Source organism: Pelobates fuscus, chromosome 2, assembly GCF_036172605.1.
Source record: "Pelobates fuscus isolate aPelFus1 chromosome 2, aPelFus1.pri, whole genome shotgun sequence".
NCBI lineage: Eukaryota > Metazoa > Chordata > Amphibia > Anura > Pelobatidae > Pelobates > Pelobates fuscus.
In genome coordinates, this window is record NC_086318.1 from 8,787,334 (window position 1) to 8,805,631 (window position 18,298).

The 18,298-nt window shown below is 41.5% G+C and overlaps 2 protein-coding genes across 8 annotated transcripts in view; one reads left to right on the forward strand and one right to left on the reverse strand.

The window, feature by feature from the left end:
• Positions 1 to 9,277, reverse strand: part of LOC134585362 (uncharacterized) — a 42,586-nt gene extending 33,309 nt beyond the window's left edge. The window contains exons 1-3 of the mRNA XM_063440767.1: positions 8,665 to 9,277; positions 6,592 to 6,657; positions 602 to 673 (exon numbers count right to left, since the gene is read on the reverse strand). Of these exons, the coding sequence (XP_063296837.1) occupies positions 602 to 673; positions 6,592 to 6,657; positions 8,665 to 9,001 (475 nt within the window). The 5' untranslated portion in view covers positions 9,002 to 9,277. The remainder of the gene's footprint in view (positions 1 to 601; positions 674 to 6,591; positions 6,658 to 8,664) is intronic.
• A 2,940-nt stretch (positions 9,278 to 12,217) lies between these two features.
• Positions 12,218 to 18,298, forward strand: part of LOC134586415 (zinc finger protein 12-like) — an 80,313-nt gene continuing 74,232 nt past the window's right edge. For all 7 annotated transcript variants that reach the window (XM_063441922.1, XM_063441926.1, XM_063441925.1 and 4 more), the window contains exon 1: positions 12,218 to 12,326. The gene's annotated coding sequence lies outside the window, so the exon portion shown is untranslated. The remainder of the gene's footprint in view (positions 12,327 to 18,298) is intronic.

Sequence of the window (18,298 nt, forward strand, 5' to 3'; positions counted from 1 at the left end):
GTTATACATATGATTCCTCTATGCACTTCAAAAATAAAGAATTAAAAAAAAAAATAATTGTATTTTTGCTGTTGAATATAAACTTTTTAATATATAAAAATGGCTCCTATTTTTTAGCTCGTTCCTAGATTCCAAGCAAATTTGTCAAACCCTCTATTAAAATAAGCTAGCAATAATTAAAATTAAACAGTCTTGGAAAAATCCATTGTTGCAGTCATTCAGATTGTGCATTGCAATCTAACAATAACGTTCGCTGAGTGCGGAGGATGCTAAACATAACCGAGTTTGATTCAGTCGTAGCAGTGGAAGCATCCTTTAATGGTGGTCAAGAAGAAAGCCACTAAAGGTGTGTTTAGTCCTGCAATGTAAACAATGCCATATCTACAAAAATAAAAAACGTTTTACATTGCAGGATTAAAACGACAGGGCCACTTCACCCAGACCACTGCCTTGTCTATAATGGGTCTTTAAATGTGAAATTCACTTTGAATTCCCAACAATTCTTACTTTAGTAAATAAATGTGACTGTGTTTAACTGGCTAAACTAAAAACAAAACACAAAAAAAGAATAAACTTCATGATGGATGAGTGTGATTCTTACCATGAGAAAAGCTGGAAAAGCACTGGATTCCTCCCCTATTGCCAATTGGATACTGCCGAACTCCACTGAAAGCTAGACACAAGACAAAAAATCAGTTCGGGAATTCCATATGAAATCAATCAATGAGGTACTTTTCAGCCCCACATGCTTTGATTTCTTTTAAGTTTGGCACAGAAAAGAGCCACCTGAAGAATGAGCCTATTCAGGTTTATATTTTCTGTCTTTATGAAGCTATAGGGGTGCAACATGTGTTATTTTTAAACCAACTTGTTAACATTCAATGCTTCGGTAACCAGAACACATAGAAGTGTTTCGGTATCTTTGGAGAAGTCTTGGAGAGTTCTTTCAGATGAGACCTACTGGCCTCCTTTACGAAAAAAAAGATAGACTTGAGCTGCTGTATTCAATATTTTGGTGGCCATTTTTTCAAAAACTCTATAGAAATATCTGTTGCTATACACTCAAACTATACCAATTTGGAAGATGTGATGCCAATGGGATGACGCAGAAAAGAGTCCATGTTGTAATACATTAAAAAGTAAAAAACATGACTGATTTGACATGGAAATGCCTAGTTACAGCTGGTATAGCAAATGAAAGAAAACACATATTCATGTTGAGAAGATTGCTTTACTAATTTTTATAAATGGTGCATTTCGGGCTAATCTTTTGACATAATGTAGACTTCACAAATAAACTGTTAGTGTTGAAAAGTTGCTGAGGCAAATTTCTGGTGATTGAACAAAAATACTGAAAAAGTGATATGAAGATGTTGAACTCTTTATTTATGATTGAATGTGGTTTTGAGATGAACATCAAGGTTTCCTGCACAACTAAATGCTATTTGTAACGGAGCTCCAGTACTCCGACCGAGTACCTCCGCCAAGTCTGCTTCCTTGTGACATGTGTAACGGAGCTCTAGTACTCCGACCGAGTACCTCCGCCAAGTCTGCTTCCTTGTAGCTATCAGGGACCCTGAAACACTTCAGACCCAGATGCCGAGGCTTGACTGGGATCACTTAGGGCCTTTTCCACCCTGGACCAAACACCAGACGACACATGATGAAGGTTGAACAGTGTGACACATAATCCCATTATGCATACAGTTTAAAATATACTTTTACACAACTTTCATAACTTTAAAACCATACATCACATTCACATAAAAATACATATCCACAATCAATCCATTCAGGGGAACAACATATTAAAAAAATGGCATGAATCCGACCAGGGGTTCAAAAGTTACTAAAAGTATCTTTTGTCCCTTACTAGCCGCATGGCAAACCAGTTTAGAAAGGTTTTACATAGGCCTCTATCCTGGAGACAAAGAGGAAAGTAATCCAATTATCCAGGGCTAGAAGCAGACTCCATTAACCACATGGTTACAGAAAGACATAAAACACTTTAAAATACAGAAAGTTACTTTTTAACCATAACACACGGACATTTCACATATCCCCAGATAGCTGGGATCTGAGCGCACAAAACTAACGAATAGCGCGCAGATCCTATTCACACAGTACAATTGCCATGGAGCTAAAGTCTTTCCCATAGTCTTTCATTATATGAATAGGCTCCATGGTATAGCTATCTGGGGTATCACATTCCCATAAAGTCTGGTCCATAGTCCAAAGGCAGCAGGCGGGCAACCAGGCTTCTCCAGTTCACAGTGGTGAATTTGGTTTCGCCACAGATTCCTTTTAATCTGTGTTTGCAGTATACAACTGCTTGGAACACAATTTAGGAAAAGATGCAAAACCAGTGAACCACTCATGTATATATACACATATATATATATATATATATATATATATATATATATATATATATATATATATAGATATATATATATATATATATATATATATATATAAAATTATATATACATATACACACTATCCACTTATACTTACTATTATATTAATCACATATAATCAGTATTATGTTAAAAATATAAACTATTCATGGATAAATATTCATGAAGAAATATCATATTATTTAATAAATGTTAGTGGAATAGAAAAATACATTTTAAACACAGACACAAGAACCAGACACCAGTGACAGAAAACATTTAGTAATTAATTTTACTTTCTAAATCTTACAAAGTTCCATTGTAAGAAAAAGGGTGAAATTAAGGTTAGGAGGTGTCTATTCTAAATTACGATTGAAATTGCGGACACGAAGACTGGGGTAAAGCCTTTGAAATTGGCAGGAAAGTTGAGTTATAGGGACATAAAATAGATAAGTAAATGACGTCAAATTCATCATCGAATTCAGTTACCCCATTATGCATAATGGCAAATGGACCCCATGACAAGAAATATTGGTGATGTAATTGCGCCATCTACTGACCAAAAACTAGATGATAGTCTGTAGGGTAGACACACCTACAGTTCCCTATTGGTCCTATCAATTAGTGACGTGCAGAGAGTTTGGCCCTTTAAAAAGTAAGGACAAGGGAAGATTGGGACACTTTTTCGGGGACTCAGACATTCGGACATTCGATGCAACATCTGAAATTCAACACTCAAAAACTCAGACATTCAAACATTCATACTCTTTGACCACATTCAAACTCTCTTTGAAACATTTGGACTATACTCAAGAAACTATCAACTCTCTCTTAAACACACCTAATTCTTAGTACTTTCTATTACATACAATCCTCTATACATCAATCATACTTGCATTCAATTCCTGGGACAGATCTTTGAATTCATCTGATAAGAAAATCTACAATATAACTGGTAATTATGCTGGTTTTATTTAATTAATTTAAATTAATTAAAATTTTACTAATAGCAGGAATATATATGCCTGGATAAATCTCGGTCAGATTTCAATCATTAGAAATCTTAGTTAACAAAAGAATATATGGTTATAAAAAAAAAATCCATTCCTGCAGGTGGAATAAAGATAACAAAATATTAACGGGAAATTTACCAACAAGTTAGCATACCGATGTTTTTTTATCCAGATGTATTGATTTGTTCTGAAATAAGATAGTGTATCTTATGTAGGAAAGTTACAATTCAGCTAATGTAAAATCTGGTAGAATTATTCTTATTGGATGGTTCCAGGAATGGTTAATGATCTGGTATGAACGTTGCTTTAATCGTAAAGTTATGACATAATAGGATATTATATGCCTAGGAGGATTGTAGCCAGCAGTGTAAGGGTTACTCAGTGTGATCTAACTGTTAGCCAAAAAGTTTTATTGCTTTAGGCTGTGCTTGCTGCGGAATTCTGTGTCCTGTGAAGATTTCTAAACTATCATAAATCTTGTTAAGTTCTTGACAGCTGATTGCTTTAGCCGCTGTATTGTATTTAAACCATTGCCATATTGTATGCCTATGTTATACCTAAATATTCACTGATTGTCACGCATGTTACTTATTAATTATTATTATTGTCACAATAAATTATATTTTTATAATGAAATTGTGATTTACTGTGTGAAGTAAAATCCTCTGATGACTTTCTCTAGGATCTAAGAGAATTACCGTAATAATAGTCGGTAATTCTCAGCTTTATATTATCAATTTCGGGGAACAGTGCCAAGATATAAATTTTGATATAATACAAATTATTAAATAAAATGTTGATAATTTTTATGAAAATATTATTTTAATATTTATCACCCCATAAATATTCTCACAACTTACTAATAACAGCTTTCAGCACACAATTATTGACAAGGCTGCCATTGAATGAACTCTAAGCATTTCTGCACTCATATTGTGTATATACATATTACATAGGCTGGAGCATTAGACGTAACATAATCGATGGTATTAGTTTACATGGCTAGCAGACGATTTAAGGAATTACATTTATATTTTAAAACTACACTATCTGATTGTACTAATGCATGCTCAGTAAAGATCAGGCTGTTTATTCTTAAAAAAAAAAAAGTTTGGTTATGTGTCTGATTCACACAGTTTGGTTATGTGTCTGATTCACACAGTTTGGTTATGTGTCTGATTCACACAGTTTGGTTATGTGTCTGATTCACACAGTTTGGGTATGTGGCTCATTCACACAGTTTGGGTATGTGTCTGATTCACACAGTTTGGGTATGTGGCTCATTCACACAGTTTGGTTATGTGTCTGATTCACACAGTTTGGTTACGTGTCTGATTCACACAGTTCGGGTATGTGTCTGATTCCCACAGTTTGGTTATGTTTCTGTTTCACACAGTTTGGTTACGTGTCTGTTTCACACAGTTTGGTTATGTGTCTGATTCCCACAGTTTGGTTATGTGGCTCATTCACACAGTTTGGTTATGTGGCTCATTCACACAGTTTGGTTACGTGTCTGATTCCCACAGTTTGGTTACGTGTCTGATTCACACAGTTCGGTTATGTGTCTGATTCCCACAGTTTGGTTACGTGTCTGATTCACACAGTTTGGTTATGTGTCTGATTCACACAGTTTGGGTATGTGGCTCATTCACACAGTTTGGGTATGTGTCTGATTCACACAGTTTGGGTATGTGGCTCATTCACACAGTTTGGTTATGTGTCTGTTTCACACAGTTTGGTTATGTGTCTGATTCACACAGTTTGGTTATGTGTCTGATTCACACAGTTTGGTTATGTGTCTGATTCACACAGTTTGGTTATGTGTCTGATTCACACAGTTTGGGTATGTGGCTCATTCACACAGTTTGGGTATGTGTCTGATTCACACAGTTTGGGTATGTGGCTCATTCACACAGTTTGGTTATGTGTCTGTTTCACACAGTTTGGTTATGTTTCTGTTTCACACAGTTTGGTTATGTGTCTGTTTCACACAGTTTGGTTATGTGTCTGATTCACACAGTTTGGTTATGTGTCTGATTCCCACAGTTTGGTTATGTGTCTGTTTCACACAGTTTGGTTATGTGTCTGATTCACACAGTTTGGGTATGTGTCGGATTCCCACAGTTTGGTTATGTGGCTCATTCACACAGTTTGGTTACGTGTCTGTTTCACACAGTTTGGTTATGTGGCTCATTCACACAGTTTGGTTACGTGTCTGATTCACACAGTTTGGTTATGTGTCTGATTCACACAGTTTGGTTATGTGTCTGTTTCACACAGTTTGGTTACGTGTCTGTTTCACACAGTTTGGTTATGTGGCTCATTCACACAGTTTGGTTACGTGTCTGATTCCCACAGTTCGGGTATGTGTCTGATTCCCACAGTTTGGTTATGTGTCTGATTCACACAGTTCTGGTCCATAGTCCAAAGGCAGCAGGCGGGCAACCAGGCTTCTCCAGTTCACAGTGGCGAAGTTGGTTTCGCCACAGGTTATGTGTCTGATTCCCACAGTTTGGTTATGTGTCTGTTTCACACAGTTTGGTTACGTGTCTGATTCACACAGTTCGGGTATGTGTCTGATTGCCACAGTTTGGTTACGTGTCTGATTCACACAGTTCGGGTATGTGTCTGATTCCCACAGTTTGGTTATGTGTCTGATTCACACAGTTTGGTTATGTGTCTGATTCACACAGTTTGGTTATGTGTCTGATTCACACAGTTTGGTTATATGTCTGATTCCCACAGTTTGGTTATGTGTCTGATTCCCACAGTTTGGTTATGTGTCTGATTCACACAGTTTGGTTATGTGTCTGATTCACACCGTTTGGTTATGTGTCTGATTCACACCGTTTGGTTATGTGTCTGATTCACACAGTTTGGTTACGTGTCTGATTCACACAGTTTGGTTACGTGTCTGATTCACACAGTTTGGTTACGTGTCTGATTCACACAGTTTGGTTACGTGTCTGTTTCACACAGTTTGGTTACGTGTCTGTTTCACACAGTTTGGTTATGTGTCTGATTCACACAGTTTGGTTATGTGTCTGTTTCTCAAAGCTTGGCTATAAAGATATTTGATTAATTACTCAGGTGTTGCCTGAAGTATAAATTTAATTTAAAAGTAAATATCGCAGCCAAACTGATTCACAGTGTGCACATTAAATGACTGATTTAATTACCTTGACTGTAGAAGGAATGTCGCCCCAATCGGCTGCGAGACATCACCGGAAAGTGTCCATTTCGGTCTTAAAAGAAAGTTAAAATCCAGGTTATTCACTTAACCATGAATTTTCTAGAATTCATCAGCTGAGCTGGAATCACGGTAAGAGTTGTAGAAATGTTTTAGTTTGGCTATTTCAGACTACTTTTTTTTTGGTGCAGTTATTTTATGTTTAATATGATTTTACTATGCATACATGTGAATCTGGACAAGGTAAGGATAATACCTATTTTAATATTCACATCACTCGTTGTCAAATCAGAATTTTGTGTAGTTTACAAATATATAGCTAAAAAGGATATTATTTTGATTTAGATATTTTATTTCTATAAATCTTCTGCATATTACAAATACTATACAAAGGAAAAACAAATAGTAATTTTTTCTTCTATATTTCAATTGTTAATTTGTATTAAAAAATATAGGTATAGAGAATATTTATACATTTCCATGGTGTTGTTCACATAGAACACAATGGAAAAAACTGCACCAAACATTAATTATTATGCTGTTTTTTTTTCCCAATATTGTAGTTTTTTTTTAATAAACTTTTTTTTTTCTAAGAGCATGATTTGTAAAAAAAAAAAAAGATATAGTTTAGAAAGATAACTCACAAAAAAAACCATTGATGCTGGTGTTTAAATGAAGTGCAAAATCCTAAAAATGGGTTTACCACACAAGAGCAAAACTAGCTCACAGCTAAAGATTAAAGAGCCAGAGGGTACCAGGCCTTCTGGCCTTGAAATGGAACCAGGAGATGCCTGTTTAATGAAGCATTATTTCCCCCGAATGATGAACCTCCATAGTTATTTTGCTAGGTGATGCCCCGTTTCCTGGACTGTCTAATTTCCCCTGTAAAGAGAAACTGTAAGTTATCAAACAAACTCAAATGGTTTGACATCTTCCTGGGCCTTGACACCAGGGCAATCTTGGCACCATAACCACTGTAAAGGGCTAGTTCTTGAGCTGTTCAATAGTTTTTTTGTAATATCTTTTTATGGAAGAAAATAGAGTACAAATGAGAGCTGTACAATATGTTTTTCAGCATGAATAAAAGGATCAGAGGTATACATTATATGAATAACAGACATACCTTGCACATTATTTGGAACAAGACAAGTGATTAAGTTTGTTACGGCAAAAAGGAAGGGGTTGTAAAGAACCATACAGTTACACATTCAAACTAATACCTACAAGAGGCATTCTGTACGAACAGTAGGCAGCCTAAGCAAATAAGGAACATTGGAGGAGGCAGACGAGGAAACGCAGGCGGTAGGATACACTAGATTAGTTGACAGTTATGGACCAGGATATCCATGGTGGAGTGCTGGTCCAAAGCTCGCAGTGCAGAATATAACTAATTACATAGGTTTTTGTAAGAGTGGTGACGGTGCAGTGGAACCAATGGATAGCTCATTCAGAGGCCACAAAGGTCATCAAGCAGGTTTTACCCATTTAACAATCATGGGTTTTCTTTTCACAATGTGATTAGTGTCTCAGTACAGACTTATTGTATTCTGAAATCTGTGTGTTGGTATTATTTCTGGCTATCTTGTCCCTTTTTTTTCAGACTCGCAGTTCTAGAAGTTATTTAACCCAACACGAATATTATCCTAAACATTGGGTTTGAAGCTTTGCATATCCCGTGTTACCTGTTACTAAGTATTCAATGTACGGTCTTACCTACTCACCTAAAAAGGGTCACAAACGGGATGCAGCTCAGAAGAGCCTTGGTCCTTAAGAGGTTAACCTGGTTGTAAGGGACACAAATAATGCACTTTATATGGTTTCCCACACAGACACAGAGTTCCTATGGGCTTCTCTAGTATCTGAGCGTATTGCCACCTTGCTTTGCTTTTTGCTTCAATAAAGAAAGAAAAGACCATAATTTATGTTTTGTTATTCAGCTGTGCAGTGATTACACCCCTGTAAGTATTATAAAGACCTGAAACACTCTAAAATAACCCAAATAATCCCTCCCAGCTCAGTAGGAGGGTCCATGTGGGTGAAATGAAAACGTAGAAGGACTTACTCCGCAACATGTGCTGGTCACGGAACACGGGCCGGCCAGCTTTCTGCCATAGTTTCAGCATGATGCTGTAGCTGGGTGGCCGTTTGTCAGAGTGTGTCCCATGACGAAGCTTGTACTCATTCTCTAGATGGAAGGCCCTTCTCAACGCTTTCCACTTGGCCCGGCACTGTTGCCATGTACGCCGGAAACCATACCTCACCATCTCCAGGGCAATGGGCTCCCACTCTACTGCATTGGCATGACGGGAGGACATTAATATGTCTAGATCACAGGAATCCTGTACAACTTTAAAGAGGACACTTAATTCCTCAGGCAGCCATAGTTCTCCACGAGGCATCTTCTGAAATGAAAGAGAAAACGCATAAGAATAATTTCTAAAACTAGGTTAGCAAGGTAATCACACAGGGGTAATTCCCTGCTCTGGGTTAAAGTCCAGCGTTGGGGGTAATTCCCTGCTCTGGGTTAAAGTCCAGCGTTGGGGCTAATTCCCTGCTCTGGGTTAAAGTCCAGCGTTGGGGGTAATTCCCTGCTCTGGGTTAAAGTCCAGCGTTGGGGGTTGTGACAGATCCATCTGTATAGACTAGTATTGCTGGTTCGTTTGTTTGCCTTTATTTTCGCTGGATTTCCTGTCCGTATGCCCCTGTTCGTGTGATTCTGGAATACCGATTGAAACTACCGAACAGACGGCCACCCAGGAGAGAAGTGTGCTGCTGGTTAACCTCTTGGCCCCAATTAGAACATTGTGGTTAACCGCAGACACCTCTCCATTCCATTCGTACGGGTGGTCGTCGTTCGTATGCCGACCACGAGGCTGCGGCCATTTTGGGAGACGAGGAAGATCAGCGGTGTTCAGTGTCTATATGGAACTAAAAACGGACACTTTATCTACCGAACACCGCTGGAAGCTGCCGCCCGCCTTCTATTTCGTCGAGGCGTACGAACACCGGTCAGTTCGGGAGTTTTATAACATTCGTATGGACTTTACCCAGATAGCCGTCCCATGGAGTCATTCGTATACCGAAGGACTGGTGAAAGACTTTGACTCCATGGCGATTGAACTAGGTACATCGGATCTGAGCGCTATTCGGTAGAAATATGCACTCAGATCCAGGCTATCTGGGGATACGTTACACAAACCATATTTATTCTGTATTTCTTCAGTTATGTATTTTAATGTATTTTTCTTACTGTATTTTAAAATGGCGATTGTCTCTATCCTTGGAGATAATTAGGTTTCTTCCCAATTATCTCCGGGATAGAGAAGAAGGATTTATGGGTAAGATGGGAAGGGCTTATGTTGAAGCCACTGCGATTGGGTACTGTCCAATATGTTTTACAGTCTTCCACAAGGTCCCCTAGGGGAGTGTCCACCTTGTGGAGATCTGAATAACTACCGGGCAGGTAGCCCCATTAAAAGAGATTCCTGTTTGACCCTCAAGACGGAGCTTGGTCTCGTTTGTGGGGGAGAATTATTATTGGGACAGCGCTTTCGTTATTTCTAGCGTTAGAAGGAGTTCGACTGATTTGCTGATCGGGTGTTGCCGCGTTCGTATTCTCCGTTCGGGAGTTTGACGATCGGCTGGATGAAATTTGTATTTCTGGAAAAGGGGATTATTTACTAAACGGCGGCTTCATCTATCTGGTGGTGAGTGTCGTAACAGGGGTAATTCGCTGCTCTGGGTTAAAGTCCAGCGTTGGGGGGTAAATCCCTGCTCTGGGATAAAGTTCAGCGTTGGGGGTAATTCCCTGCCCTGGATTAAAGTTCAGCGTTGGGGGTAATTCCCTGCTCTGGATTAAAGTCCAGCGTTGGGGGTAATTCCCTGCTCTGGGTTACAGTCCAGCGTTGGGGGTAATTCCCTGCTCTGGGTTACAGTCCAGCGTTGGGGGTAATTCCCTGCTCTGGGTTACAGTCCAGCGTTGGGGGTAATTCCCTGCTCTGGGTTACAGTCCAGCGTTGGGGGTAATTCCCTGCTCTGGGTTACAGTCCAGCGTTGGGGGTAATTCCCTAATCTGGGTTAAAGTCCAGCGTTGGGGCGAGGGGCTCTGTGTTCTGAGGGGGAGGTAGCTGTGGGGGAGGGGCTCTGAGGAGGTAGATGTGGGGGAGGGGCTCTGAGGAGGTAGATGTGGGGGAGGGGCTCTGAGGAGGTAGATGTGGGGGAGGGGCTCTGAGGAGGTAGATGTGGGGGAGGGGCTCTGAGGAGGTAGATGTGGGGGAGGGGCTCTGTGCTATGAGGGGGAGGTAGCTGTAGGGGGAGGGGCTCTGAAGGGCAGGGAGCTGTGGGGGGAGGGGCTCTGTGCTATAAGGTGGAGGTAGCTGTAGGGGGAGGGGCTCTGAAGGGCAGGGAGCTGTGGGGGAGGGGCTCTGTGCTATAAGGTGGAGGTAGCTGTAGGGGGAGGGGCTCTGTGCTATGAGGGGGAGGTAGCTGTAGGGGGAGGGGCTCTGAAGGGCAGGGAGCTGTGGGGGGAGGGGCTCTGTGCTATAAGGTGGAGGTAGCTGTGGGGGGAGGGGCTCTGTGCTATAAGGTGGAGGTAGCTGTAGGGGGAGGGGCTCTGTGCTATGAGGGGGAGGTAGCTGTAGGGGGAGGGGCTCTGAAGGGCAGGGAGCTGTGGGGGGAGGGGCTCTGTGCTATAAGGTGGAGGTAGCTGTAGGGGGAGGGGCTCTGAAGGGCAGGGAGCTGTGGGGGGAGGGGCTCTGTGCTATAAGGTGGAGGTAGCTGTAGGGGGAGGGGCTCTGAAGGGCAGGGAGCTGTGGGGGAGGGGCTCTGTGCTATAAGGTGGAGGTAGCTGTAGGGGGAGGGGCTCTGTGCTATGAGGGGGAGGTAGCTGTAGGGGGAGGGGCTCTGAAGGGCAGGGAGCTGTGGGGGGAGGGGCTCTGTGCTATAAGGTGGAGGTAGCTGTAGGGGGAGGGGCTCTGAAGGGCAGGGAGCTGTGGGGGGAGGGGCTCTGTGCTATGAGGGGGAGGTAGCTGTAGGGGGAGGGGCTCTGTGCTATGAGGGGGAGGTAGCTGTAGGGGGAGGGGCTCTGAAGGGCAGGGAGCTGTGGGGGAGGGGCTCTGTGCTATAAGGTGGAGGTAGCTGTGGGGGAGGGGCTCTGAGCTCTGAGGGGGGGGGGGGTAGCCGTGGGGGAAGGGTCTCTGTGTTCTGAGGGGAGGTAGCTGTGGGGGGAGGGGCTCTGAAGGGCAGGGAGCTGTGGGGGGAGGGGCTCTGTGTTCTGAGGGGGGGGTAGCTGAGGGGGAGGGGCTCTGTGTTCTGAGGGGGGGTAGCTGAGGGGGAGGGACTCTGTTTTCGGAGGGAGAAGTACATGCCTTTAGTTTTGGCGCCAATTACCAAGGTATTCCGTTTTTTTTTTTTTTTAAGTTCTGTGCAGTGACGTCACGGGATCCTGCTCAGCCGGCCAATCACAGGCGGTAGCTCGCGCTCACAGAACACCTGGTACCGCCGCCGCGGGCTCCCACCCTCCTCAGTGAGGGGCGTGTCTGCCTGTGCGCACGCGCACTCGGAGCTGGCAGTGTGAGAGCTTGGCTGTGACGTCACGAGGTCCTGGGAGCGCTGCGCATGCGCGGTGGGTGTGTCATGGCGGCTCCCTGGGTACAGACTGAGAGCTGCGGAGCTGACAGATCGGCCGGGCCTGGCGGGTGTCACATTCCGGGAGCTCAGTGACAGGTACCGCCCGAGCTCACACTCTAACACGGGACTACATCCCCCATAATGCTCTCACACACACAGTGCTGGCAAAGCATCATGGGAGGTGTAGTCTGACACATCCGGAGAGCCCGAGACTACCCATACCTGATCTAATATCTAATATACTGTCTAATATACAGAATGGGCTGTCTAATACACAGTATGGGCTGTCTAATACACAGTATGGGCTGTCTAATATACAGAATGGGCTGTCTAATACACAGTATGGGCTGTCTGATACACAGTATGGGCTGTCTGATACACAGTATGGGCTGTCTAATACACAGTATGGGATGTCTGATATACAGTATGGGCTGTCTGATATACAGTATGGGCTGTCTAATACACAGTATGGGCTGTCTGATATACAGTATGGGCTGTCTGATATACAGTATGGGCTGTCTGATACACAGTATGGGCTGTCTGATACTCAGTATGGGCTGTCTGATACTCAGTATGGGCTGTCTGATACTCAGTATGGGCTGTCTGATATATAGTATGGGCTGTCTGATATACAGTATGGGCTGTCTGATACACAGTATGGGCTGTCTGATACACAGTATGGGCTGTCTAATACACAGTATGGGATGTCTGATATACAGTATGGGCTGTCTGATACACAGTATGGGCTGTCTAATACACAGTATGGGCTGTCTGATATACAGTATGGGCTGTCTGATACACAGTATGGGCTGTCTGATACACAGTATGGGCTGTCTAATATACAGTATGGGCTGTCTAATACACAGTATGGGCTGTCTGATACACAGTATGGGCTGTCTAATACACAGTATGGGCTGTCTGATATACAGTATGGGCTGTCTGATACACAGTATGGGCTGTCTGATATACAGTATGGGCTGTCTGATATACCGTATGGGCTGTCTGATACACAGTGTGGGCTGTCTGATACACAGTATGGGCTGTCTGATACACAGTATGGGCTGTCTGATATACAGTATGGGCTGTCTAATACACAGTATGGGCTGTCTAATACACAGTATGGGCTGTCTAATACACAGTATGGGCTGTCTGATACACAGTATGGGCTGTCTGATATACAGTATGGGCTGTCTGATATACAGTATGGGCTGTCTGATACACAGTATGGGCTGTCTGATACACAGTATGGGCTGTCTGATATATAGTATGGGCTGTCTGATATACAGTATGGGCTGTCTGATATACAGTATGGGCGGTCTGATATACAGTATGGGCGGTCTGATATACAGTATGGGCTGTCTGATACACAGTATGGGCTGTCTGATACACAGTATGGACTGTCTGATACACAGTATGGACTGTCTGATACACAGTATGGACTGTCTGATACACAGTATGGGCTGTCTGATACTCAGTATGGGCTGTCTGATACTCAGTATGGGCTGTCTGATACTCAGTATGGACTGTCTGATATACAGTATGGACTGTCTGATACACAGTATGGGCTGTCTGATATACAGTATGGGCTGTCTGATATACAGTATGGGCTGTCTGATATACAGTATGGGCTGTCTGATACACAGTATGGGCTGTCTGATACGCAGTATGGGCTGTCTAATATCCAGTATGGACTGTCTGATATATAGTATGGGCTGTCTGATATACAGTATGGGCTGTCTAATATACAGTATGGGCTGTCTAATACACAGTATGGACTGTCTGATATACAGTATGGGCTGTCTGATACACAGTATGGGCTGTCTGATACACAGTATGGGCTGTCTGATACACAGTATGGGCTGTCTGATACACAGTATGGGCTGTCTGATACACAGTATGGGCTGTCTGATACACAGTATGGGCTGTCTGATATACAGTATGGGCTGTCTGATATACAGTATGGGCTGTCTAATATATAGTATGGGCGGTCTAATATACAGTATGGGCTGTCTAATATACAGTATGGGCTTCTAATACACGGTATGGGCTGTCTGATACACGGTATGGACTGTCTGATACACAGTATGGGCTGTCTGATACACAGTATGGACTGTCTGATACACAGTATGGACTGTCTGATACACAGTATGGACTGTCTGATACACAGTATGGACTGTCTGATACACAGTATGGACTGTCTGATACACAGTATGGGCTGTCTGATACACAGTATGGGCTGTCTGATACGCAGTATGGGCTGTCTAATATACAGTATGGACTGTCTGATATATAGTATGGGCTGTCTGATATACAGTATGGGCTGTCTAATATACAGTATGGACTGTCTGATATATAGTATGGGCTGTCTGATATACAGTATGGGCTGTCTAATACACAGTATGGGCTGTCTGATATACAGTATGGGCTGTCTGATACACAGTATGGGCTGTCTAATATACAGTATGGGCTTCTAATACACGGTATGGGCTGTCTGATACACGGTATGGACTGTCTGATACACGGTATGGGCTGTCTGATACACGGTATGGGCTGTCTGATACACGGTATGGGCTGTCTGATACACGGTATGGGCTGTCTGATACACGGTATGGGCTGTCTGATACACGGTATGGGCTGTCTGATACACGGTATGGGCTGTCTGATACACGGTATGGGCTGTCTGATACACGGTATGGGCTGTCTGATACATACAGTATGGACTCTAATATATAATGTCTAATATATAATATATTGTCTAATATAGTTTGGACTGTCTAATATATAGTATGGATTGTCTAATATACAATATACTGTCTAATATATAGTATGGACTGTATAATATATAATGTCTAATATATAGTATGGGCTGTCTGATATATAATATACTGTGTAATGTATAGTATGGGCTGTGTAATATATAATATACTGTCTAATATACAGTATGGACTGTCTGATAAATAATATACTGTCTAATATATAGTATGGACTGTAATGTATAATATACTGTCTAATATACAGTATGGACTGCCTGATGCATAGTATGGGCTGTCTAATACATAATATACTGTCTAATATATAGAATGGGCTGTATAATATATAATATACTGTCTATTATATCGAATGGGTTGTATAATATATAATATATTGTTTAAAATATAGAATGGGCTGTACAATATATTGTCTAATATATAGTATGAATACAAAAAGAGAAGTCCTGCGCTCACTCCCATCACTACTGGGCCGGCAGCAAGGACTACAGTACACATCAGCCCCAATATATAGTAAAAACCAAAGAAAAGAAAAAGTTACCTGCGCTCTCTCCTTAATCCCTATGTATATTTAGACATATGGAGGTCATTTAGTTGCTCCAATGGCCTGTATAGTATGGGCTGTATAATATATTGTCTAATATATAGTATGGGCTGTCTAATATATAATATACTGTCTGATATAAAGTATGGACTGTCTGGTATATAATATACTATCTATTATATAGTATGTGCTGTCTAATATATAGTATGGGTGTTACGGTATTGTAGATATCCATTTGCCTATTTCCAGTCACTCGATGACCAAGTCCCGCTGCCTCCCTTCGTGCGAACAAGATGGCCGTGGTTTTCTTTTGCATGTGACGTTCGACTATACGAACGGCGGCCACACAGGGAGAGCGCTTAATTCACTGTTCTCTTTAAAATTAATGAGCCAGGGGGGTGGTCGGTGTTCGGTAGTTTCAACCAAAAAAGTCAGAGCCCCGAATAAATCGGGTAGTTTCATCACAATGGGCTGTCTAATATATAGTATGGGCTGTCTAATGTATATTATACTGTTTAATATACAGGGAGTGCAGAATTATTAGGCAAGTTGTATTTTTGAGGATTAATTTTATTATTGAACAACCATGTTCTCAATGAACCCAAAAAATTCATTAATATCAAAGCTGAATATTTTTGGAAGTAGTTTTTAGTTTGTTTTTAGTTATAGCTATTTTAGGGGGATATCTGTGTGTGCAGGTGACTATTACTGTGCATAATTATTAGGCAACTTAACAAAAAACAAATATATACCCATTTCAATTATTTATTTTTACCAGTGAAACCAATATAACATCTCAACATTCACAAATATACATTTCTGACATTCAAAAACATAACAAAAACAAATCAGTGACCAATATAGCCACCTTTCTTTGCAAGGACACTCAAAAGCCTGCCATCCATGGATTCTGTCAGTGTTTTGATCTGTTCACCATCAACATTGCGTGCAGCAGCAACCACAGCCTCCCAGACACTGTTCAGAGAGGTGTACTGTTTTCCCTCCTTGTAAATCTCACATTTGATGATGGACCACAGGTTCTCAATGGGGTTCAGATCAGGTGAACAAGGAGGCCATGTCATTAGATTTTCTTCTTTTATACCCTTTCTTGCCAGCCACGCTGTGGAGTACTTGGACGCGTGTGATGGAGCATTGTCCTGCATGAAAATCATGTTTTTCTTGAAGGATGCAGACTTCTTCCTGTACCACTGCTTGAAGAAGGTGTCTTCCATAAACTGGCAGTAGGACTGGGAGTTGAGCTTGACTCCATCCTCAACCCGAAAAGGCCCCACAAGCTCATCTTTGATGATACCAGCCCAAACCAGTACTCCACCTCCACCTTGCTGGCGTCTGAGTCGGACTGGAGCTCTCTGCCCTTTACCAATCCATCCATCTGGCCCATCAAGACTCACTCTCATTTCATCAGTCCATAAAACCTTAGAAAAATCAGTCTTGAGATATTTCTTGGCCCAGTCTTGACGTTTCAGCTTGTGTGTCTTGTTCAGTGGTGGTCGTCTTTCAGCCTTTCTTACCTTGGCCATGTCTCTGAGTATTGCACACCTTGTGCTTTCGGGCACTCCAGTGATGTTGCAGCTCTGAAATATGGCCAAACTGGTGGCAAGTGGCATCTTGGCAGCTGCACGCTTGACTTTTCTCAGTTCATGGGCAGTTATTTTGCGCCTTGGTTTCTCCACACGCTTCTTGCGACCCTGTTGACTATTTTGAATGAAACGCTTGATTGTTCGATGATCACGCTTCAGAAGCTTTGCAATTTTAAGAGTGCTGCATCCCTCTGCAAGATATCTCACTATTTTTGACTTTTCTGAGCCTGTCAAGTCCTTCTTTTGACCCATTTTGCCAAAGGAAAGGAAGTTGCCTAATAATTATGCACACCTGATATAGGGTGTTGATGTCATTAGACCACACCCCTTCTCATTACAGAGATGCACATCACCTAATATGCTTAATTGGTAGTAGGCTTTCGAGCCTATACAGCTTGGAGTAAGACAACATGCATAAAGAGGATGATGTGGTCAAAATACTCATTTGCCTAATAATTCTGCACTCCCTGTATAGTATGGACTGTCTAATGTATAATCTACTGTTCAATATATAGTATGGACTGTCTAATGTATAATCTACTGTTCAATATATAGTATGGACTGTCTAATGTATAATCTACTGTTCAATATATAGTATGGACTGTCTAATATATAGTGCGGGCTGTCTAATATGTAATATACTGTCTCATAGATAGTATGGACTGTCTAATATATAATAGACTGTCTAATGTATAATATACGAGACTTTACGTAGACATACGTAGACAAAATTCTTCCGATTGAATAGAAGTATCCCATTTGTATCCAGTTTATTTTTTTTATTGCTATACGTATTCATTTTTTTTCTGCATAAGTTATATATACTTGTGCAAGAACATACAGTTTTGGTATAATTTATATACTTTTTATCTCACTATTGAGGAGATTTATATCCACTTCTAATATATCTTGTGGCAATCTCTACCAGCCATCCCTATTTATATTTCCACTGTATTCCTTATCTTACTACTGATTGGTTTCATTAGTTACTTATATCTATATTCCTACATTGATAGATCTAGGTGGTAGCCATCTTTTCAGTGAGACAGTGGTTATAGTTGTCTAGTTCCGGTCTCTCTACTTAACCAGTTGTTAGGTGTCCTACCCTGTTTCAAAAATTGCCACTGATCCTGGACAGTCTGCCTGCAAAGATTT